The sequence below is a fragment of the Schistocerca nitens genome, chromosome 1 (assembly GCF_023898315.1).
Source record: "Schistocerca nitens isolate TAMUIC-IGC-003100 chromosome 1, iqSchNite1.1, whole genome shotgun sequence".
NCBI lineage: Eukaryota > Metazoa > Arthropoda > Insecta > Orthoptera > Acrididae > Schistocerca > Schistocerca nitens.
This window is the reverse complement of record NC_064614.1, coordinates 1,099,074,061-1,099,100,096: the sequence shown is the minus strand read 5'-3', so window position 1 is coordinate 1,099,100,096 and position 26,036 is coordinate 1,099,074,061. Positions and strand designations below refer to the sequence as shown.

Genomic DNA, 26,036 nt, shown 5'->3' with positions numbered 1-26,036 from the left:
ATCATATCTTTTTCGATGTCTTCACATTTTTCCTGCAGCCATTTCGTCTTAGCTTCCCTGCACTTCCTATTTATTTCATTCCTCAGCGACTTGTATTTCTGTATTCCTGATTTTCCCGGAACATGTTTGTACTTCCTCCTTTCATCAATCAATCAACTGAAGTATTTCTTCTGTTACCCATGGTTTCTTCGCAGCTACCTTCTTTGAACCTATGTTTTCCTTCCCAACTTCTGTGATTGCCCTTTTTAGAGATGTCCATTCCTCTTCAACTGTGCTGCCTACTGCGCTATTCCTTATTGCTTTATCTATAGCGTTAGAGAACTTCAAACGTATCTCGTCATTCCTTAGTACTTCCGTATCCCACTTCTTTGCGTATTGATTCTTCGATGACTAATGTCTTGAACTTCAGCCTACTCTTCATCACCACTATATTGTGGTCTGAGTCTATATCTGCTCCTGGGTACGCCTTACAATCCAGTATCTGATTTCGGAATCTCTGTCTGACCATGATGTAATCTAATTGAAATCTTCCCGTATCTCCCGGCATTTTCCAAGTATACCTCCTCCTCTTGTGATTCTTGAACAGGGTATTCGCTATTACTAGCTGAAACTTGTTACAGAACTCGCCCCGCTCTTCCCCCCCCCCCCCCCCCCCCCACTCCCCGAGATCGATACCTCATCCTAATGGCATTGCACGACAGATCTCCGTTCTCCTCCTCTCTGGGGCAACAGTGGAACAGAGTTAACACATCGTACACTGTCAGGGGTGACAGCCGTCCACTTCTCCACCTACTTTTGACGAATGTATGGAAACTTGTTAGACGGCAATGGTGTGTGGAACGATGTCATTGGGGCAGGTATGGCGTCATATAGTGTTTTCAGATGAATCCAGATTATATTTTATTGAAAATGATGGCCACATTTTGGTCGCTGCAGACATGGAAAGCGACAACACAGTGACTGCATCCGCATAAGACATACAGCGCTAACGCAAGGCCTTAAGGTATGGGTGCCATTGGGTAAAACCACAAATCACAGGGCGCTCTGACCTAAGTCAATGACGTCCTGCGACCCATAGCCACCAAACTCCTTCTGCACAACACCCCAAGCGCCATTTTTCAGGAACGCAACGCAGAACCGCATGTTAATGCACGAACGTGTTCCTTTTTGGTGTCACGGGATGTCAGCCTTTTGCTCTGGCCCGCCAGGTCACCAGACATGTCGCCAGTCTAAAATGTGTGGGATTGGTGAAATGACGGGTGCAGCGCTGTGACGCAACACCTACCACCACAGATGAATTATGGAACGAGGTGAATGCAGCATGGATCTCTATAACACAGGACACATTCGCGCCTCATACGCGTCGATGCCACCACGCACGGAAGAAATTATCAGGCCCATGGTGGACCCTGTGTCTACTAACCAAAAGGTTACATGCAGAACCGAGGTGACTAAAATACTAATAATTTCTGCAGAACATACTAATGTACATATCATGCGAATATGAACGTCCTATCTCTGGTCGTTCAAGGTGTTGTGTTTTTTTTTTTTTTTTTCTTAACATGGGAGTAGTTGTGTCAGTTTCGATTTCTACATTTTGCAATGGATCGGAGCAACGAAATCGGAGATAGCCAGTGTAATTCCGGGTGCTGTGAGAATGTTCAAATCGAAGTGAGTGAGGAAGTCAGTAGAAAACGGCCTGCAACCTGGGTGTGAGTGCGGTGACTATAGCCCTTACTAAATCTGCTGATAGCAGGCAGCTAGGAGAAATTCCAACACCCGAACGACACCGTGGAGGCCGACGATAACCCCCAGTGCCCTCCACAACAGCGGGTAAAGGAATGCCGAATCTTGTGGGAAGGAAGATTAGAGAGTTACGTCCCGTCCACAGCGTGGTCGTTGGAGACAGAGCACAAACTCATAATGTTTCAAGGATAGAGAAGTAAATCGGCCATGGCCCTTCAAAGGAACCACCTCGGCATTTAGGAAAATCACGGAAAATCTAAATCTGGATAACCGGACGTGGGTTTGTACCGTCAATCTCCCGAATGGGAGTCCAATGCACTAACCAGCCACTGAGCCATTTCACACGGTCCTGCTTGTCAGCGCAAAAACGTGGAAACGGCTGGAATACGAAACTGACAGTTCAGACCCCGTCATTTGACTTGCGGCTCCTATTTACGATAAAGAATAATTATTACATCAATACTCATACGTAAAGAGTATCTGTTATCCATTATGTCGTCTGGGGGCATTACTACGCTTACAAAATAGCAGTTAGTATAAAAATAATTTCAAACCCTTAAGTAGCTCGGAGGGAGGTGGCGACTTCTGATTGGCTTACACAAATACAGGTCGTGTGAGCCTAGCCAGATACACTAGAGATGGGAAAATACTTGTTGCTGGGCTGACATGAGTGGCGGACGTGCCAGGCATGTTTGAGTATAGTGATACGTAACATCGATGAGGTGTTGTATATCCTTTAGCTTACCCGATTGTTGTCATTAGCTGGCCGCACACGGGCGGATTTAGCGAATCACGGATATTTCCGACGTATCGTGTAACACCTGCAGCCCCCCCCCCCCCCCCATGTGTGTGTTGGAGACAGGACCTACCAGTCTTTGCCTGCAGCCCTCGGGACCGGAGATCAGGCCTCTTTAGATGGGCAGAGACGTGCTTGGGTAGCTCATTTGGTAGAGCACTTGCTTGCAAAAGGCATAGGTCCTGAGTTCGAGTCTCGGTCCGACACACAATTTTAAACTGCCAGTAAGTTTCATGACTGGACACTATATGTTCTTCAGCCACCATAAGTTGTGGCGGTGGGTACTCCTGATTTTACTATTTAAGTCGCCATACCCCCTTCTCTCTTCAACATGCGAATGGTGCATGGAAAAGACGACACATACTCCATATGAACTTTAACATTTCTGATTTCGCGAGACGTATGATGGAGGAAGTAATAAGTTTCCCTACTCTTCTTCCAACTTGCACCCTCAGAATTTTAATAGTAAAGCTACTTATGATTACGACGCCTTTCTTGTAGGGTACTGCCACTGAAATTTGCGGAGCATCTCCGTAGTGCTCTCGCACCGACTAAACCACACCGCTCTTCTTTTGGCTTCCTCTACCTCATACTTGGTGAGGATTGCAGACTGATGTAGAATACTTAAGACTAGATTGAACAAATTTTTAGTAGGCACCTTCTTTCGTAGATGAATTACATTTTCTTCAGATTTTTCTACTTTTCTTACAATTAGTTGTATGTGCCCTTTACACTTTCGATCAGTGCACATGTTAACTCCTACGTATTTTATGATCCACAATTTTTCCCTTGTGCACTGCAACACCCTTGTGGATTCGGCAGCAAAGGATTGACAAGTCTTTGCTGAAAAGCAAGTCTCAGCGTTGTGACGTAGTAGGCTTTCCAGTTGTAATACGACTTGAAAGTATCTCCGGTTTTGCTGCCGGATCCTAAAATAAACTCGATTCAATACTTCGGCCATCCAACCGTTCGCCATCTTCAGGAGAACGATTCTACTGCTGAATTCCGCTGAGACCTGATCTGCAGCAGCAGCAAAAGTGTTCTCCTGAAGATGGCGAACGGTTGGATGGCCGAAATATTGAATCGAACTGATCACCACATTTACCAGAGAAGTCACCATCGGAATATTTCCTCAAAACGAATTGTGCATTTGAGGTGTTCCAAATTCTGATAGATGAGACGCAGTAAACAGACAAGGAACCTGAAGTCTATTAACAAAAACCGGAAATACCACTCTGTAACCAATTGTAAGTGCCAGAATGAGATTTTCACTTTTGCAGCGGAGTGAGCGCTGATATGAAATTTCCTGACAGGTTAAAACTGTCTGCCTGACCGAGACTTGAACTCTGGACTCATTTCTTCCAGAAGTTCTAGTTCTGCAAGTTTCGCAGAAGAGCTTCTGTGAAGTTTGGATGGTAGGAGACGAGGTACTGGCAGAATTGAAGCTGTGAGGACGGGTCGTGAGTCGTGCTCGGTTAGCTCAGATGGTAGAGCACTTGTCCGCGAAAGGCAAGGGTCCTGAGTTCGAGTCTCGGTCGGGCACACAGTTTTAATCTGCCAGGCAGTTTCAATTGTAAGTATCTCAATATGGTTGCAATCTTCCTTTCTCACCACAATCTTGACTGGGTGGAGTTTACAGAAGAAGATCTTAAGTTTTGGTTGGAAACTCTGCTGCCCATTAAGTATCTTCTTTAGAAGGTGGTCATTATGTGAGATCCGTAACTGTTACAAATCGTTTCCCACTACTGTGAACCAAACATCTTATACTTGTTTTAACTGAAAAGTAGAAAAGAATCCTACTGGATAACCTTTCATGTCTCATTTTCGGTAAGTGGCGATAGTTTCCTATTGATCAATATTTCACATAGTATTCCATAGACGTTTCCTCTGTTGCAAGAGCATGTACATTTTGCACAGAAAAGATCAGTGAGGATCGAGACATTGTAGGTACCTGCATTTCGGCGAGAACATCAGGGTTCCTGTAGTTGAGGTCGGGCTGCTTGATGTGGAACTGGTGAAGGTAGTACTGTTGGCGGGCGTCGTTCCACTCCCACGCCGTCTGCTGGTCGAATTGAGTGGGCTGAAAAGCACACGTGACACTTCATTAAGCACTAGCCAAGTTATAATCATGATATCTAGCAGCTAGACGTCTTTTTCTATGAAGTTCATAGCAGGACGTGCTGAAAATTAATGCCTCCGAATTATTTCTATGAAAACTCTTAAGGATCTTAAAATAAACCAGACTCTATTTAAATTCTATACCTTTATTCTTCACGTTATACGTCTGTTTCCCAACATAGTCAACCTGGCGACGAACACGTTTCTCCCGACGAGAGAGAGTTTGTTTATACCGTCACTGTAGAACGTCTAACATCGTTGACGGTGCCACAACCGCAGCTCTGACTGCACCGCTTCATCATTATCAAAGTGAAGTCCTCGAAGATGTTCTCTAAGTTTTGGAAACGGATGAAAATCGCATGGAGCGAAGTCAGCACTGTATGGAGGATGACCAATGACAATGAACCCTCACGCTCAAAACGTAAAAGAAATTGTTGATAAATGTCCCGTCTCGTCTGTCCCACGCGAGTAGTGAGTATTCGAGGCAATCACCATGCACACAGTTTTCTGTACCGCTCTTGCGATATGCAAAACTTACCTCAGATCTGTGCGTGTTATCCGGCGATTTTCTTTGTTTAGTTCGTCAACTGGTTGTCGTAAGCGTTCGACCACTACGAGCTCTGTCACACATGTTGAGGTTAGCACTACTGTTACCTTCATTACGAGTTCGAATAAGCTAACGCCGCATTTTGCTGAAGTCGATACAGTCATCACCACACACAGCTTTCATCCGTCTTTGGATTCCAATTGGGGGTACTTTTTCTTTACTTTAATGATTAATATAGTTAGGGCGTTTGATAATTAATGGTGCCTGCCCTATTCAAAAGACTGAAACAGATGGAGTGTCCAAGGCGTATCTATAACACCCTACTAGATTACTGCACAGACAAGCAGGTGCAATTACATTGTCCAAAAAAGAAAATAGTAAAAAATAAATCACCAAAGGCTGCCCACAGGGTTCCGTTTGTCGTCCAAAGTTCTGCGATGTTGGCTTAGCGCCATTACTAAACCAGCTTCAGAGCATGACAAACATAAGAGGCTGCATCGCCTACGCAGACGATCTGCTAATTATACTGCCAGCCCAAGTGTTTAATTAGCGGAAAATGGTAGGGTAGTTCCTGAAAGGCTAAGTAACTGGTATGTAGAAAATAACTAACCATAGGAGCGCACAAAGCGGTTCATATGTTGCGAAAAGGAGCATTATCAAGAACGAGAAACCATACAATCGGAATAAATGATCAACCTGCGAAAAGAAAGGAAGTATGTAAAATGGAAATGAGCGTTTGGCGTCACTGGCCGGGAAGCCCCTTGCGGGGCAGGTCCGGCCGCCTTGGTGCAGCTCTTATTACATTCGACGCCACATTGGGCGGCCTGCGCGCCGGATGGGGATGAAATAATGATGAAGATACCTTCGTATAAACATTGATGAAACGAAAAACTTTCATACTCTTGTTGAAACCGTCTGCCAGAGATTCATTAAAATCCTGAACAAAATAGCAACTATTGGCCAAAGAAGTTTTCAGCTGCCACTAAAGTACGATAAGAACGTACCACAATGCAGTCATAATTATAACTGGGGCTACAGGTGGAGCGTTTGGGCTCATAGAGCCAAGAAGGTAAGGACAGTTCAGGCTCTACGGCGAGCACAGAGAAGTGTACTCTTGCGCCTGACAGGCGCTTGTAGGGCAACACAGACTGAAGCACTGCTCGTGATATTAGGCTTGCTACTCTGGAGCTGGCAATAAGATAGAGAGGCGCACAATATTGGCTTAAAAACGGCGAATGTGATAAGGCAAAGAAGATACTGGGCACAAAACCAACTTTGGATAAAGAAGTAAAGGCTTGTATTGTTAGAGAATGACAAGAAATGGGGGACAGGGCAGAAACAGGAAGGAGAACTCACCAGTTCCTTCCTGAAATAAAATAAAGATCAAAAATGTCATAATTCTTCAGACCGAGGGAGCTATACGCTACCTGTCGACACATGGTTCATATCCCAGCTAGTTACTGAAAATACATCAGCGCACTACAGATATTTGTCAATGTGGAGCAATCAGCAGCCCAGACCACATCGTTTGGGAATGTGCCATTAGACGAGATGTTGCTTACAGCGACAGGAATGTCTTGGGCAGTACAACAGTCTATAATATAATAAGGAACGAGAAACTGTTGCATAAGCTGAAATCGCTGACAGCTAAAATATCAGCTTACGAACTGCAAGCGTGCATGACAGAGAGGCAACCAAGCATACATCACGATAAAGCATCTGCGACAGTACACCCACTGCAACAATCTTCCGGAGGCAGTGACGAGATGAGCCTCGGGGAGGACCAGGGCGAATTTTCTTGGACTCCCAAGCCATAACCCAATTGTTCACACCTTGGCTGGCACAGCAGCGCAGTCCCTTTGAATCTTGAGTTGTACTTCAGCGCACCAGGGACTAACTATGCAGGCAAATGAGAAATCTTTCTTGGTTCTGATACCAAGTACAGTAGTGTACTGCACTGTAGAGTTGTATAGTGTAGTGTTGTATAGCAATAGCACCGTATTTCAGATTTGTAAGTTACAAAATTTGTGATCCAGCAATGCAGCGTAGTGTAGCAGACTAGTACCATGTGACCTCTGGATTCCATATGAACATATGTCTGTGGGCCAGGTGGCCAAATGGACTAGGCAGCCATTTTTTTTATCTTTTTATACAGATATTGTATGTAGACCTTTCCCCCTGAAACACCATAATGCTTAGTTATACTAAAACATTTGAAATTATGGTAAAATATTATGTGCTATATTCAAGCCAATTCACGTGTCTGTTCTTGTATTTAGACTACAGACTGAAAGAAAACAGTAAATAAATAAATATTTAAAAAAACAACTAATCGCTTTGGGAACGTGGGTATTACTTGCTTGGCAACGTTTCAAAATACACTCAGCAATCAAGAACTCTAATGATTAAACTGAAGTTACGCGTTAAGCTAAACAGTGAAGCTTTAATTTCCACAAGTGGTAAGTAGATTTAGTTCACTACAGTTGTTCTGTCAAGTCCAAAATATAGTGGTCAGCATTCAGTCTTAGCTCTTGATGTTCCTAACAACGTCGTACAGTAGTGGAAAGACGTGGGTTACAGCGTTGAGACAGGGAACCTAATGTTACGAGTTGTTAACGAGATTCTGATATACCGCAGACTGTATGATAAGCTGGTTGTCTGACAGTCGTATAGTTTCTCACATTATCGTAGAGTCGTCACACTACAAATGTCAGTTATTTTAGTTGGATGACCTACTATCGTATCGGCCATGGAAAGTTCAGATTTCGTTTATAAAGAGCGTCCCAGAGAATTTAGTGTGGTGTCGACGTTTTGCTAATAAGAAAGCAACAGGTTTCATTGAATGTGCCGTCTGTTAGTCCCTCCAAGAGCCTGGGAGCATTTACTGGAATGGAATGATCCGTTGTTTCCACACTGGTCTTGTGAACACTCTTGTAGCTGGCGTGAAGCACCTGTGGTATTATTTCTGTTCTCTCAACAAGTTTTCTTACAGATACGAACTGTGCCGCACGCAGTCCCAGCACCTCACAGAAAATCGCAAATAACTAACCAACAGTTGCTTACATTCATCTGTAACATGGCTCACATGGTAGGGGGCAGCTCAGAAGTAGCTAGTTCGAATCACGCTGCTTGAAAACTAGCAGTATGACACTGCCTGTCATGCTTTCCACCTTCCTTTCACATACAAAACCATCCATAACAACACAAACACTACATTTCCAGTAAAATCTCTCACTGCAATATACACAATGAAGATAGTGATTCTACCTCGTTTCTTCAGTACATTCCAGGAACACTCATTATAACAGATCACAATGACTAGGTTCGAACTGGTGACAAATAGATATACTGTTTTACACACAGGTGAAGTATTCTGAGCAATTCAAATATTTTCAATCACATTCATTTCTTAAGTGATACAGGCAGTTAGCACTGAGATTGAAAAATGTTATCATTCTTTAACAAAATTTTCAACTATTAGCTAGAAGTCAACAAATCGCCCCATTTACATAGTGATACATGGGATGTGTGGCACAGCTTACCCAGTTGTTGGGCACTGATCCGTCTTCTTTGGCGTCCACCCAGACGTAGTAGTCCTTGTACTTCTCGTAGTTCTCGTGTGTTGGGTCGCTGGAAGCTATGAACCACTCGTGCTCGTCGCTGGAGTGGTTGGGAACGAAGTCCAGGATCACCTTTATATCTGCACATAGTATCACATCGAATGTTGACTGATTTTCACTTCGGAATTCAGCCATATAAAATAAAAACATTTTACTATACCATGGGTTTTGTAGCCTCTTTTTACCTTTGGCAAAAGTTCTTATATGCTTGCGGAATATACACTATCAAATAAAAACAATCTGCCACCTATTAGAGGGCATTAATATTGGTTGCTCTACGTCCATCTTTTCGCAGATGTTGCGGAACCGCGGCTGTTCAGTACAGAATGTCAAATAAAACACCTTTCGGCCGTCTACATTCCCAACCTGTTATTTTATTGGGCCACCGGTTTCGGCGATATATTACGCCATCTTCAGGCCCCTGACTGACGTGTAGGAAGAGTCCCCATTTGGTCCAGCGAAATAGGGGTCAGCATTGAAAGACTGGTATACGTAGATTTTTTAGTCAGCGATTACTTCAAACAGCATCTGCAGACACACTCAGTCTCAAAAATCTACGGATAGCAGTCTTTGAATGATGGCCCCTATTTTGACTGCATCTCCCTACATATCGGTCATGGGACCTGAAGATGGCTCCGGACTGTATTGCCGAAACTGATAGCCTAATAAAATAATGATCAGGAAATTCAGATGTCTGAAAGGTGTTTGATTTGACAAACTGTTAATACGGATCGGGCGTACCCTTCGCCTTTATAACTCTTCGAACATTGCTGGGGACAATTTCAATGCGGTTTCTGAATGTTTGTGGTAGAATGATAGCTCATTCTTCCTCAAGAGCTGAAATCAGAAAAAATAGTGATGTTGAACCCTGCGGTAAAGAGCGAAGTCGACCTTCTAACTCAGCCCAAAGACGTTCCATTGGGTCAGGTCGGACTCTGGGTAGGCCATTCCATTTCAGGAATATTACTGTCCACAAACCATTGCCTCTCAGCGTTTCTTTATGAGAGGGTGCATTTTCATGCTGATACAAACAATCGTCTCCGAACTGTTACTCTCTGCACTCAGTACACACAGCTCTTAAATGTGGTCATATCCTTCCCCATTTAGCGTTTTTTAAAGCACATTAAGGGGACCATGAAAAACATCCCATACCACAACACCGCCTGTATTTCACTATTGCCACGTCACACGAAGGCAGATCTTCTCCAGGCTTTCGCCAAACCAAAACTCTTCCATCGGATAGCCACAGTGTATAACGTGATTCATCAGTCAAAATCACTCATTCCCAGTCACCCACTGCCCAGTGGCGTCACTCTTTACGTCATCAGCACTCAGCATTAACTACAGAAATGTGTGGCTTATGAGAAGCTGCTCGTCCACTGAAACCCATTATTTTAGCTCTCTACGCACGACGACTGTGCTAGCTGAACTACTGGTAGCACTTTGGAACTGACGAGAGATTGCTTCCGCTGATTTCAAGGGTTGAAATGTCCCAGATATACGTAGATGGCATCCAATGAATAGTCCACCTAAGTCACTGAGCTTTCCCGACCAACTCTGCTGTTATGGCTTTGCTATCGACCACCGGCTGGTGAGCCTTTCGTGACGTGTTGTGGTCAATTTCTCATCACGTAGGGGTGTCCGTATACCTTTGATCACACGTGTATTACAAAAAATTGTGGATTTTCCTACCCTGTACTGCACAATCTACGACACGAATACTTCTTTCATTAAAAATAAATAAATGTGCTTGATAATTTTTCACTTTCACAACAACAAAAAATGGGTGAAGTGCATCTGACATGAGCATCCATGGATTCTCACAGATATGATACCTATCTAACAGAAAACTTTTGCGTTTTGTTTAGTTAACTCCATCAGAAATTTTATATGCACAATCCAACTTTAAAATAGACAGGACGTTGTTGAGTTCAACACTTATATTCACTGATACAATTCTCTTTAGAAGCTAAATTCACCTTTTCTTCTTGAGAAATTTTACCATTATTCGTTAAGAAATTTAGATGACCGTACCCTCAAAAAGAAAAAATAAATTGTGATTAGTTACCGCAGCTGATAAACGGCTTCTGCCTTCAGATGAACGGATTTCTTTTGCAATTATTTACTATGACAATAATTCGTATGTAATAGCCACTACCAATACTGCAGTTATTGACAACGTGTGGAGCTTCTGAATATGTGAAAGACGGCATACCCTGTAATGTAGTCAGTTGACACTTCTGACAATATAAATTTTATAAATGAAGAGTCTATCACCACTCTTCAAATCGAAGATAAAAAACACATGTATCTCAAAGAATATATTGATTGTGAGGGAACGATAACAAATATACTACTAGAAAATTAAAAACAACAAGAATAACATTGTAAGGAAGAAAGAGAAATTTCCACTGACAGGACACTATGTTGCAGTCTTCCTGCCATGTAAATCCAGGAATAGTAGATCGTCCAGAAAGTTTTCCTGTGCCGATACAATACACATGTTAGATACGTTAGATACATACCTCTTTGATGGGCACCTTCCAGAAGGGCCTCGAAGTCCTCCATGGTGCCGAACAGAGGGTCGATGTCCCTGTAGTCTGATATGTCGTACCCATAGTCCGCCATCGGAGATTTGTAGATGGGTGACAGCCATATCGCTGCCACTCCTAGACTCTGAAGGTAGTCGAGCTTCTCAATCACACCTGTGAAAGCGAAGTGGGTCGTGCTCAGTAAAGAATGAGAATACGAGTACAAGCTGCTCGTCTGATCTAAATTGTGAAGTTAACAAATCCAGAGACAGCCGTTTCAGATCATAGAGATAGAGTAAACCCAGAGACAGCTGTTTCAAATCATAGAGATAGAGTAAATTTCCATCGCCAGAATATGACCACCATGAGGAGCCTGGTTGACCGAATCAATGGAGAATCACCGTAGTGATAGTACAAGTTGTCCGTAGCATTTAGGAATTATACAGCGTCGTTACTATGTTGTGCTAATGCGTGCAGATTCCCTAACATGGGAAATCCAATGGACCAAAATCTTCTTTTTAATTCACTAGCAAAACCGTCTGCGACTTCAACTGTCACCTCTGTCCCTCGTCGCAAGTGGATGCAAAATCATCAGGAACTATTCAAACGAAAATGTCACCTGCAACAGACAGTGCTAAGCCAGGATAAGACTGTACTTGCTTACAATAATCACGTCTCATTTACAGTACAGAGTTGATTTGCTTTTGGAATGCACAATTTACATTAATACGGCTAGGCCACAAATAAATTCTGGATAGGGAACACACATACATCTATAGAGCAAGTTAAATATCACATGCATTTCACGAATATTCTCCAACACTATACTGAAATCTAGTGCCGATGATGAAGTCTTTTGCATCGACCGCTCGCGATGACCCACGAACATGTCAAGTTTTTCGAGCGGTGTCGTCACTAGACTGACCAGCACAAGGACTGTTTATGCCAGCCAGTCAGGAGCCGCTACTTCACATTATACTACTTGAGCTTTTAATATAATTTTACACTACGGCTATATAAAAATAGCTAATCTTTCCAGGTTACTTGGTGGGAGCCATATCCTCTTTGGCTGTATGTCTCACAGCACCTGACGTGAAAATGACTGGCTCCTTATTTATTTGCTCCATTCCACATCACCATATCGCACGTCGTTAACTTTACCCAATGTGGCCACCTTCGTCGATAATAGACGCACATAGAATGTAAAGCGACGGTAGGATTATAACAGTACACACTTATTCGAAAAAAAATGTGGAACTGAAATTACCACATGACTGTACTGATATGGGTTTTCGTCTGTTTCTCCCAACCACTTTAGAAGGATTTTGGGATGGTTCCTTCAAAAGGGCAGATTCATGCTTCATCCTCACCCAGTGAGTCAGTATGTAATGATGCTTTGTCCATGACACCCAACCCACAAATATTTTTTCTTATTTTCTTTAGTAGAATCGCAACACTTTAGTTTACATAGTCCCGTCTGAATCACTCCGAACCATTCCACAATAGACACGTTATACTCATTCTGCAAAGTAGAAATATTAGAAATAAAATAAAAGCAAAGCATTATTCAACCCAAATTTTTACCTGAACACCGATGTGGTTTTACAGCCATGATTTTATTGCAGCTACTGCCTCCTTACCTTCCTCTGTCCATTGTACTTGCGCAGTCAATTACATGGGAACCTACAGTTTAACAGGAACTCCTGATCACGGTGTAGCTTGACGTTTGGACATTTTTAAATCATTGCTCTACGGGAAAGAGTTTATAAAAGACAGAGGATAACCACAAAACTGATTTAGGTTTGAATATATAAATTTAGGTATCAACTCGAACAGTTACCCACATTTCCATCGAAAATTTCTCAGCAAGAGATTCCATACAGTCCTTTCTTCTGATGTGTATGTACACTATTATAACTGACAGCCAACTATTCAGCAGTAACAAGAAACCTCACTCGAATTAATAGACAGATCATGAGTATTTGCAGTTACTATAGGACTAGGTGTCTATTTTAATAACAGTTACTACTGTACGCCGTCCGTTTACCGAAGCTCGCCCTTCGGGAACACATGGTATTCCTTCATTAGTGCAAATGAGAGGTTATCTATATTTTTGTAACTGCTAATACTGTACACCATGACTTTACCAAAGATCTTACAAACGGTGCTTGTACACTGATGACCACTAAAATTGCAATATCACAAAGCGGAATTTTTGTCTTTTGTTTTTGAGTCATCAGTCTTCTGAGTCGTTTGACGCGCCCCGTTTCCTATAACAACCTTTTCATGTCAGAGTAGCAGTTGCGAGCTACGCCCTCAATTATCTGCTGGGTGAATCCCAGTCTCTGCCTTTCTCTACAGTTTTTACCCTCTACAGCTCCCTCTAGTACCATGGAAGGTACTCCCTGATGTGTTAACATATGTCCTGTCACCTGTTCCTTCCTCTTGTCAGTGTTTTTCACATTCTCGCCGATTCTGCTAAGGACATCTTCATCCTTTACCTTTTCAATCCACCTAATTTTCAACATTCTCCCGTAGCACCACATCTCAAATGCTTAAATTCTCTTCTGTTGTGGTTTTCCCAAAACCAGTGGTTGACAGCCATACATTTTGTGTTCCAAACGTACATTCTCAGAAGTTTCTTCCTCACACTGCGGCCTATTTTTAATACCAGTAGACCTGTCTTGGCCAGATATGCCCTTTGACAGCAGAATTCCTTACCTTCATCTACATTGTGATCCCCAACTCTGATGTAAGGTTTCTCGCTGCTTTCATTTATACTACTTCTCATTACTTTCGTCTTTCTTCGATTGACGCTCACTCCATATTCTGTACCCATTCGACTGTTCATTTCACCCAACATATACAACAATTATTTTCCACTTTCACTGAGGATACAAACGTCATCAGCGAACTTTATCGCCGACATCTCTGTCTTGCACCCTTTTTAATTCGAGCACTTCGTTCTTGATTTTCCAGTCGTATTGTCTCGTCTTGTTCTTGTACATTTACATATTACCCGTATTTTCTTGTAGCTTGCCCCTATTTTTCTCGGAATTTCGAACGTGTTGCACCATCTGACACTGTCGAACGCATTTCCACGGCCGACAAATCGTACTACCGTGTCTTGGTTTTTCTTTAGTCTAGCTTTCAGTATCAGCACCTACGTAAGAACTGTTTCTGTGGTGCTGTTACCTTTCCCAAAGCCAAATTTATCGTCATCTAACACACCCTCAGTTTTCTTTTCCATTTTTCTGTAAATTATTGTTCTAGTAACTTGGATCCATGAGCTGTTAAGTGAATGATTTTTTCGGAAGGTTTGATGGTAAGTCGCCAGTCTCATACATTCTAGATACCTACGTGAAACGTGGTTTCGTTGGCACGTCCGCCAATGATTTTAGAAACTTCAGTGTATTGTTATCTATCCATGCTGCCTTATTTGATCTTAAGTCATCGTAAGATCTTTTAAATTCTGGTTCTAATATTGGATCCCCTATCTCTTCTCTGTCGGTCCTTATTTCTTCTTCCATCATGTCATCAGACAAATCCTCCCCCACATCGACTCCTTCAATGTACTCTTCGACGCATCCGCTCTCTCTCTTCTGCATTTAACACTGGAATTCCAGATACACCTTTTGCTTTACCACCCTTGCTTTTAATTTCACTAAAGACTGTTTTGTTTTTTCTGTTTTCTGATTCAGTTCTTCCGACAGTCATTTCTTTTTCGATTTCTTCAAGTTTTTCATGCTGCCTTAACTTTCCTCCACTTCCTGTTTATTTCGTTCCTAAGTGGCATGTATTTCTGTATTCCTGTATATTTTTATACTTCCTTCTTTCGTCGATCAATTGAAATATTTCTTGTGTTACCCATATTTCTTCGTGCTTCTTCTTTGTACTTATGTTTTGCTCTCCAACTTCTGTGATTGCCTCCTTAGTGTTTCCATTCCTCTTCTACAGAGCTGCAGTCTCTATAGCCACAGAGAACTTAAAGTGTATCCCTTCATTCCTTAGTACTTCCATATTCCACTTCTTTGCGTATTGATCCTTCCTGGCTAGTATTCAAATGGCTGTAAGCACTGTGGGACTTAACATCTGTGAAGTCATCAGTCCCCTAGAACTACGTAAACGTAACTAACCTAAGATCATCACACATATCCATGCGTGAGGCAGGATTCGAGCCTGGGACCGTAGCAGCAGCGTGATTCCGGAATGAAGCTCCTAGAACCGCTCGGTCACAGTAGCCGGCTCAGGCTAGTGTCTCAAACTTCATCCTACTCTACATCCTTACTACACTGTGATACGCCTTGTTGTTGATGTTGTTGTGGTCTTCAGTCCTGAGACTGGTTTGATGCAGCTCTCCATGCTACTCTATCCTGCGCAAGCTTCATCATCTCCCAGTACCTACTGCAACCTACATCCTTCTGAATCTGCTTGGTGTATTCATCTCTTGGTCTCCCTCTACGATTTTTACCCTCCACGCTGCCCTCCAATGCTAAATTGTTGATCCCTTGATGCCTCAGAACATGTCCTACCAATCGATCCCTTCTTCTAGTCAAGTTGTGCCACAAACTTCTCCCCAATCCTATTCAATATCTCCTCATTAGTTATGTGATCTACCCATCTAATCTTCAGCATTCTTCTGTAGCACCACATTTCGAAAGCTTCTATTCTCTTCTTGTCCAAACTATTTGTCGTCCATGTTTCACTTCCATACAAATACTTTCAGAAATGACTTCCTGACACTTAAATCTATCCTCGATGTTAACAAATTTCCCTTCTTCAGAAACGCTTTCCTTGCCATTGCCAGTCTACATTTTATATCCTCTTTACTTCGACCATCATCAGTTATTTTGCTTCCCAAATAGCAAAACAAGAAAACACCCGTTATTCCTTAACCTCCCTCGAAACAAAGTGTATTCGAGTATTGCCCCTGTCCTGCACGTTCTCCAGATCTGACACCCATTTAATCCATCCGGTCACAGGTTAATGAGAGACATGCACTCCACCACTCACCTGACACACCAATTGATGAACTCTAACACTGAGCTGAAGTACGATAGAATGACGTCATCCATGCTGCATTCGATTCGGTTCCCAGACGGTGACTGACTTTGTTGCTTCTAGACGTGGCAGCTGTTTGCACCAAATTTCGCACCCTGTGTGCTCACAAATCACCTATTCTCATACTCTTACCACTAAATGTGTAAACGCATAAAGTAAATTTTTCTAATTTGCTGTCCTTCCCATTCTGAACATTTGTTGATCAGTGATGTACTTCGATGGAATAACCATTTATTTTCTCAGAAAAATAATTACTCGGCACCATAGTTCCCAGCTGTGTGAGAGCAACATTTCTCAGTAGTTGGCTTGTCATAGTGGTCCCGACAGTATAATGGAGGCTCTGGACAGAAAATTTCTTCATTCAGGTGCTGAGAAAACCCAAAGAGGTCTCCGCACCAATGGTCCTACACATTCCGTTCCGCTCTGCCAGTAAGTACCTGCTGTTCTAGCCTCCAGTTGGGTGCTGAGTCAACACAACGGAGTCTCTCTACTAATGGTTCCACACGATCGATTCCACTCTGTCGGTATCTGCTGCTCTAGACTTCATTCGGGTACTGAGAAAACACAAGGGAGTGTTGCTTCCAACAGATCCACACAATCGATCCCCGTACCTGCTCCCACACAATCCATTCCACTCTGTCGGTACGTGCTGCTCTGGACTTGGATGGCAGCATCTCCATCCCAGGTGCTTAACCATGGCAGAAACTGATACACGGTCGTAATTATTAACCCTTAGAATAATCCTGAAGGTCGACGATCTTACCTACAGGCCACTATTCGGTTTGCACCATACGGGTATCTCTTCATCCAAAACAGCTTTGCCACAATTTCAGTGTGTATCGATAAAATTGTAGACGTATTCCTTAATAATGATTATATAGCCCATGATACTGCTGAAATTTTACAGCAGTTATGAGTCGCTGAAAAAGTAAAATTTCAACCTATTGATTTTCTATTTAATAGCATCGGATCACTAAAGCTACATCTAGCAATGAAATCTTCTTTGATCTCTCTCCTAACTCAACCACCACTAAATAGTTGAAACTAAACCAGCATTGCCGTCTGTCTGCTCCTGTCGTGCAAATTCGCTCAGCATCACATTAAGGTTGCCATTTCCAACAGATTCAACATGCTCCTGCGTTGCCCCAGCACTTCCTTAATACTGTAAGACAATACTCGTTCTTTCCTGCCTCACACACTATGTCACCTGTACTATGTAACTGGTTTTAAGTATACAAATAACCCACCACCCATGAAGTGAAAAACGGTTCGCTCTAGACTTCCCTTTACAAAAGATGTAAGACTTTGGTCTTTTCGCCCACCACTTCGTAAATACGATCTCAGTATCTTAAAAAGCGACATCATTGAACGTTGGACTCCAAAATGACATATATGTGGTAAGTTTGTGGAGAGATCTCACATCCAGCGACAGTCTGGTTATTTATCAGCGCTTAGTGATGCACATACACAATGCAATCTTGTCACAAACAAATAAGATTTAACTGCAATTTTTGAATGACATTCTCACTGGGTAATTTTCCTTATACAGACGATCACATTAAAGTCAACAGCACTTATGATAGACGACAACGTTCGGTGACCACTCACAGACAGCAGGTGGCACCACAAGCAGTGGACGGTATGTGAAGGTTGCCGAGGAACACCGGAAACAGTGCCATCGTTGTCGCAATGCGGGAATGTAGTGATTCATCTGCAGTCCAAAAGGGCATGTTCATTGGCTTTCGGACCAAGCGGGAAACATTTCCGTAATGACTAAGTTTGTGAACTGTTCGCGTGCCCTGTGGTTAAAATATACCATGGATGACAGAATGAGGCTATCTAAATCTACGCCAAGGCAACTGTGATGGACCATGGGCTATAGATAACAGGGGTGAACGAAGGCTGCAGAGCTGTATGCGGACTAGTAGACTTGCAACTGTTTACCAACTGACCACCCAGATGGATCGAGGGTTGCCAGCAGTCTCTCCTCAACGAGCGTTCAGCTAACGTTGCTGAGTATGGCCTTCCCCAGCAGGCGCCTGGTTCGTGCATTCATGCTGACTACTGTTCATAGGCAACGAAGGCTGTCATTTGCTTCTCAATACCGTAAGGCGACAAGTGGCCTTTTCAGATGAATCACTTTTTATGCTCCATTGGACAGGTGCGCACTGTCCCATACAGCTTGAGAAGTCTGAAAGCAAATGACTTGCAACAATCGTCGGAAGGGCCCAGGCCTGAAGGCATTCCCTGAGTCATCTCATCATTCTGGAAGGCATACTGGATGAACATAAGTATGCATCTGTCCTTGGAGACCGTATCTACCACCAAACACGGTTTGGTGTCCTTCGGCAAAATGGCATCTACCAGCAGGACAGTGTAATGTATCACGCAGCTCGCAGTGTACGTGCGAGATGCAAAGAGCACCAGGATTAGTTTACCATACGCCTCTGGCCACCAAACTTCCCGGATTTAGAAGCAATCGAGTGCCTGTGGGACCACCTCAACCGGGCTGTTATCGCCACGGTTGCTTAACCGAGAAACCTAGCGCAGTTGGTCACGTCACTGGAGTCAGCATGGCTACACATGCCCGTTGGTACCTTCCAGAACCTCGCTGATTGTCCTCCTGTACGTGTCACAGCGGTCCGCGCTGCAAGAGATGGTTATTCAGGATGTTGACAGGTGGTCACGTTGATATGTATGGACAGTGTGTCGTGCGGTTAAGCTGTAGTGTTAACCATTTACGTACCCAGGCAACTACTACATTTCACACCAACTTCATGTTTTTTTTTTACATGCTACCCTCTGACAGAACCAGAGGTTGTATAGAGTTTCAGGTAGAGCATTAGGGAAGGATTGACAAGAATGGGGGAAAGAAATACAGTAGAAGAAGAATGAATAGCTCTGAGAGCTGAAATAGTGAAGGCAGCAAAGGATTAAGTAGGTAAAAACACGGGGGCTAGTAGAAATCCTTTGGTAACAGAAGATATATTGAATTTAATTGATTAAAGGAGAAAATATAATAATGCAGTAAATGAAGCAGGCAAAAAGGAACACAAACGTCTCAAAAATGAGATCGACAGGAAGTGCAAAATGTCTAAGCAGGGATGGCTGGAGGACAAATGTAAGGATGTAGAGGCGTGTATCACTACGGGTGAGATAGATACTGCCTACAGGAAAATTAAAGAGACCTTTGGAGAAAAGAGAACCACTTGTATGAATATCAAGAGCTCAGATGGAAAACAAGTTCTAAGCAGAGAAGCGAAAGCAGAAAGGTAGAACGAGTATATAGAGGGTCTATACAACGGAGATGTACTTGAGGACAATATTATGGAAATGGAAGAGGATGTAGATGAAATGGGAGATACGATACTGCGTGAAGAGTTTGACAGTGCACTGAAAGACCTAAGTCGAAACAAGGCCCAGGGAGTATACAACATTCCATTAGAACTACTGACAGCCTAGGGAGAGCCAGCCCTGACAAATCTCTACCATCTGGTGAGCAAGACGTATGAGACAGGTGAAATACCCTCAGACTTCAGGAAGAATATAACAGTTCCAATCCCAAAGAAAACAGGTGTCGACAGATGTGAAAATTACCGAGCTATCAGTTTAATAAGTCACAGCTGCAAAATACTAACACGAATTCCTTACAGACGAATGGAGAAACATTTATAAGCCGACCTCGGGGAAGATCAGTTTGGGTTCCGTAGAAGTGTTGGAACACATGAGGCAATACTGACCCTACGACTTATCTTACAAGACAGATTAAAGAAAGGCAAACCTACGTTTCTAGCATTTGTAGACTTAGAGAAAGCTTTTGACAATGTTGACTGGAATACTCTCTTTCAAATTCTGAAGGTGGCAGGGGTAATTTACAGTGAGCGAAAGGCTATTTACAATTTGTACAGAAACCAGATGGCAGTTATAAGAGTAGAGGGGCATGGAAGGGAATCAGTGGTTGGTAAGGGAGTGAGACAGGGTTGTAGCCTATCCCCGATTTTATTCAATCTGTATATTGAGCAAGAGGTAAAGGAAACAAAAGAAAAATTCGGAATAGGAATTAAAATCCATGGAGACAAAATAAAAACTTTGAGGTTCGCCGATGACATTGTAATTCTGTCAGAGACAGCAAAGGACCTGGTAGAGCAATTGAAGGGAATGGACAGTGTCTTGTAAGGGGGATATAAGATGAACATCAACAAAAGCGAAACGAGGATAATGGACTGTAGTCGAATTAAATCGGGTGATGCTGAGGGAATTAGATTAGGAAATGAGACACTTAAAGTAGTAAATGAGTTTTGCTATTTTGGGAGCAAAATAACTGATGATGCTCGAAGTGGAGAGGGTATGAAATGTAGACTGCCAATGGCAAGGAAAGCGTTTTTGAAGAAGAGAAATTTGTTAACATCGAGTATACATTTAAGTGTCAGGAAGTCGTTTCTGAAAGTATTTGTATGAAGTGTAGCCACGTATGGAAGTGAAACGTGGACAATAAATAGTTTAGACAAGAAGAGAATAGAAACTTTAGAAATGTGGTGCTACAGAAGATTGCTGAATATTAGATGTAACTAATGAGGAGGCATTGAATAGAATTGGAGAGAAGAGAAATTTGTGGCGCAACTCGACAAGAAGAATGAATCGGTTGGTAGGATATGTTCTGAGGCATCAAGCGATCACCAATTTAGTATTGGAGGGTAGCGTGGAGGGTGAAACTCGTAGAGGGAGACCAAGAGATAAATAAACTAAGCAGATTGAGAAGGATGTAGGTTGCAGTAGGTACTGGGAGATGAAGAAGCTTGCACAGGATAGAGTAGCATGGAGAGATGCATCAAACCAGTCTCTGGAATGAAGACCACAACAGCAACAACGCTTATGTTGTTACAATTCTAAAGCCCAGAAGTGGTAATATCGTACGTGTATCAAAATCCATCGCATTTTTAACATCCCATTAGATCTCACATTCTGAGTGACATCATGAGACATTGTTCTTAGTGTCCACAGCAATAGTAGATACTGGAGCACAAAGTCTCTGTTGATAAATTTCACTAAGTGAGAACCCAAACCCCTCAAGTAGATCTATTGACAGCGTTCAAATTTAACTGGTCGGTAAAGGTGGAACGTCAATATTCATGAAACACTGCCCGCATTATTGTGTGCTAATATATCTTACGCTTCAGGCCTCTGAAGTTGAGGTTATATATTTATTTTATGGAGCATTCAAATGTGTAACTAAGCTTAAACCATTAAGTGCAGTTTTATCGTGTCTTGCCAACTGCCACTAATTGAATAATATGGAGTGCTGAGAAAAGATTAGCTAGTTATCAGTCTGAATTAAGTGCCTGATGGATCCAAATGTCAAGTGTTGGCTACTGTTGCCGACATAACTGTTACTGACTGACACAGTGAGGGTAGAAAGCACAAAATAATACCGCTGTCTGTCAGACACAGAAATAAACATCTTTTTTTAAGTTTAAATAGCCAAAATCACAGTTTAAATCTGTATTTGTAGGACGAATGAAGACGTTTTCGAGAGAGGAATTGCTTAATTTCACTCATAGTTCACAGCGAAAATCTACGATACAAAAAATTGTTTCTGCTATTATTATGCCTGTCGTTCTACCCACTAGTGCAGCTTTAATGTGGGTTCTGGCTCTTCGCAGTTTTTGCAGTCTCCATGTGTTTTGGCTTGTGAGTACTTATTGATATTAATAATTTGCTTTTATTTGCATAACTGTCTTACACAAAAAAGTTGTGGATTCTTAAAATTAAATCTATAAAAACTTAGTTGCTCTCTGGACGTTTTTGAGAGGTGTATCTTGAATCGATAGCAATGATCTAATTTTTTATATCACACTCTCAGTATCCCTCCAATGACACAGATATACACACTTGTAACAAAACATTTAGCACATTTCCCATGATTATACCTGTTCCCTTCCTGTTAGTCTCATATCTCTCTGTTTTATTTTCTGTCTTGTCTCTTTCCCTTAATCTTTACTTACATTTCTCCATAGTTCGCCAAATTTTTATTTTTGTCTCACTTTACATTTTTCTCAATAATTTCTCTCTTGCCTTTCCTAGTCTCCTCTCACCACCCCTGTCTCTACCTGTTTGTTCCATCACACTTCCTTGCTCTCCTGCCATCTTCTACTATCCCTCCTTCCATTCTATACCACACTCTACCTATCATTCACCTACGTCTCTCTCATTGTCACACACACACACACACACACACACACACCAGTGCATACCATATGAACAAAGGTTATATATAGCCTGTTTATTCAGGTTGCCCCTTTAATTTCCATCTGTCTGTTACGTTAGCAGCTTCCTCTTTAGTCCATAATCTTCTTACTAAAAAGTGCTGTATATCACCTCCATCAGAGCCACCATCTGCCTTTGCTCTAGTCTATTTCTTCACTGGCCAATTTTCCGTATATTATCCTACCTGTTGTCTTTATAGTTCCTTCTCGTCCTTCCTGGTAACTTCCTTCCCCAATTTCCGTCACTCTCTCCTACTATGAGCTTTTCATTCCTCATTTTTCCCTCTGCCACTTCTTTCTCTTTTTTATGCCAAACCCCCGCCCATCTCTCCCTCTCTTTTTACGTACGTGTCTGGGTCTTTCTCACCATCCTCGTGTCTTTTAACCCTCTTTCTCTGCCTTCCCTCCTCTGTTTTTACTTCAGTCTTTCCCGTGTTTCTTCCGTTTCTTATCTCTACTCGTATCACCTCATTTCTCTCGCTCCACCTCCACATATTTGTCTACCTCCGGTCACAGAGTTTGATTCACGGCTAACGCAGGCGCAGTGCAAGAATGTCCATCCGTGTCTTACCGTTGAGGTCGCCCACGCCATCACCATCGCTGTCCTTGAAGGACCTTGGGTAGATCTGGTAGATGACGCCGGACTGCCACCACGCCAGCTGTCCTGCTGTGGCGTCCACCATGGCGGCCACTGTCGCCAACAGCAGAAGTGTCTGAATCTTACGCATGTCACTGACTCTTGAAACCGCTCACCTCTAATAATTGCCCGCTAGCAGCAGTATTTATACGTGCCAGTCGCGGCTTGCGACGTCACTACTGTATCTTGGAAATATGAACCAGCTTGCGGTCTACTGCACGATATCGCGAAATCTGAACTTGTGAGCTTATCTGTGTAATGTCCCTTGTAACATCTTTAAGAATCAATATGGTACAGGTTACGCCAATTGCTGCTGCGACAGCTTTGTTGAAAGACAAGTGTGAACTGTTGAGCAAACTGTAAATTTGCAGCGCTAAGTTTCGGCACGAAGAGAGAGGTACTGGGAAGCTGGATAACGTGTGTATAACGCTCTGGATTCTCTCCGCAGATATTCGACAAATTGACTGAACGTAGTTTGCACTACAGGAGGACCTTAACACCATTTCAAAAGCCATGTTGGGCAAAGTTAGGTATTACATAATCTGCCTTACAAAAAAGCACTACTGGCCATTAAAATTGCTACACCATTACGATGACGTGCTACACACGTGTAATTTAACCGACAGCAAGAAGATGTTGTGATATGCAAATGATTAGCTTCTCAGAGCATTCACACAAGGTTGGCCCCGGTGACGACACCTACAACGTGCTGAGATGAGGGACGTTTCCAACGGATTTCTCATACAGAAACAGCAGTTGACAGGCGTTGCCTGGTGAAACGTTGTTGTGATGCCTCGTGTAAGGAGGAGAAACGCTTACCATCACGATTCTGACATTGATAAAAGTCGGATTGTAGCTTATCGCGATTGCGGTTTATCGTATCGCGACATTGCTGCTCTCGTTGGTCGAGATCCAATGACTGTTAGCAGAATATGGAATTGGTACGTTCAAGAGGGTAATACGCCGTGCTGGATCCCAACGGCCTCGTATTACTAGCAGTCGAGATGACAGGCATCTTATCCGAATGGCTGTAACGGATCGTGCAGCCACGTCTCGATCCCTGAGTCAACAGATGGGGATGTTTGCAAGACAACATCCATCTGCACGAACAGTTCGACGTTTGCAGCAGCATGGACTATCAGCTCGGAGACCATGGCTGCAGTTACCCTTGACGCTGCATCACAGACTAGAGCGCCTGTACTCCACGACGAACCTGGGTGCACGAATGGCAAAACGTCATTTTTTCGGATGAATCCAGGTTCTGTTTACAGCATCATGACGGTCGCGTCTGTGTTTGGCGACATCGCTGTGAATGTACATTGGAAGCATGTATTCGGCATTGCCTTACTGGCGTATCCCCCGGCGTGATGATATGGGGTGCCATTGGTTACACGTCTCGGTCACTTCTTGTTTGCATTGACGGTACTTTGAACAGTGGACTTTACATTTCAGATGTGTTACGACCCGTGGCTCTACCCTTCATTCGATCCCTGCAAACTCCTACATTTCAGCAGGATAATGTACGACCGCATGTTGCAGGTCCTGTACGGGCCTTTCTGGATACAGAAAATGTTCGACTGGTGCCCTGGCCAGCACATTCTCCAGATATCTCACCAACTGAAAACGTCTGCTCAATGGTGGCCGAGCAACTGGCTCGTCACAATACGCCAGTCACTGCTCTTGATGAACGGTGGTATCGTGTTGAAGCTGCATGGGCAGCTGTACCTGTACACGCCATCCATGCTCTGTTTGACTCAATGCCCAGGCGTATGAAGGCCGTTATTACGTCCAGAGGTGGTATTGATTTCTCAGGATCTATGCACCCAAATTGCGTGATAATGTAATCACTTGTCAGTTCTAGTATGATATATTTCTCCAATGAATACCCGTTTATCATCTGCATTTCTTCTTGGTGTAGCAATTTTAACGGCCAGTAGTGTAAAAAATGGAATCCCCCCAAAGGGGAGGAGGAACAGAAATGACACGTCTCGACTTGAGAAGGTATGGGACGATGTTTCAGTGACGACAAAATCGAGACAAATTTACTAAGAATTTGGCATATTGAGCTCATTATCAGTATGACGTTGCACCCCCTCTTATTTTGAAGCGTGTACTGACTCGGTTGGGAAAGGTGGTATGAAGCTGTGGTATCGTCTCTTGAAGCAAGCTGGTCCACAAAATCTGTAATGGGTCTGTGATATCGTGGATACTGACGCTGGGTCGAAGTCGACGTCCAAGGTGGTCCCACACATCTATGAGGAATTGATCTGTGGACTTCGCTGGCTATAGGAGTACATTGGCATCAAGCTACCATTTCATAGAGACACGTCTTTTATGCGGACGGGTATCGTACTGTTGAAAAATGGCACAACGATACTGTCGCGTGACAGGTAACAAACGAGCATCCAGGAAGATTTCCGAGACGTACCGTTGTGCCGCCAGAGTTCCCTACCTAAATTCATATCCCATGACGTCAGCAGTAACACCGCTGTGCCTCTCTCTCGAAGAATGGGACCTATCCCAAGATCGCCGCCATACACGCCTATGATGGTAATCTGGGTTGTGCAGGAGGGCGAATCATTGTTCAATACAGTGCGATGCCATTCATCAGCGGTCCATATTTCGCAGTCAAGGCATCACTACAATTGCGGGCGTTGGTGTTGTGGACAACGAATATGACGGAAATTTACTGGTCTAGCTGCTGGTAGTCTCCGACG

At 43.1% G+C, this 26,036-nt stretch overlaps 1 protein-coding gene across 1 annotated transcript in view; it reads right to left on the bottom strand.

Moving 5' to 3' along the window:
• LOC126198754 (maltase 2-like) overlaps nucleotides 1–23,467 on the bottom strand; it is a 57,925-nt gene extending 34,458 nt beyond the window's left edge. Inside the window, exons 1-4 of the mRNA XM_049935312.1 lie at nucleotides 23,254–23,467; nucleotides 11,353–11,532; nucleotides 8,750–8,907; nucleotides 4,494–4,622 (exon numbers count right to left, since the gene is read on the bottom strand). Of these exons, the coding sequence (XP_049791269.1) occupies nucleotides 4,494–4,622; nucleotides 8,750–8,907; nucleotides 11,353–11,532; nucleotides 23,254–23,410 (624 nt within the window). The 5' untranslated portion in view covers nucleotides 23,411–23,467. The remainder of the gene's footprint in view (nucleotides 1–4,493; nucleotides 4,623–8,749; nucleotides 8,908–11,352; nucleotides 11,533–23,253) is intronic.
• Between the last annotated feature and the right edge of the window lie 2,569 nt (nucleotides 23,468–26,036).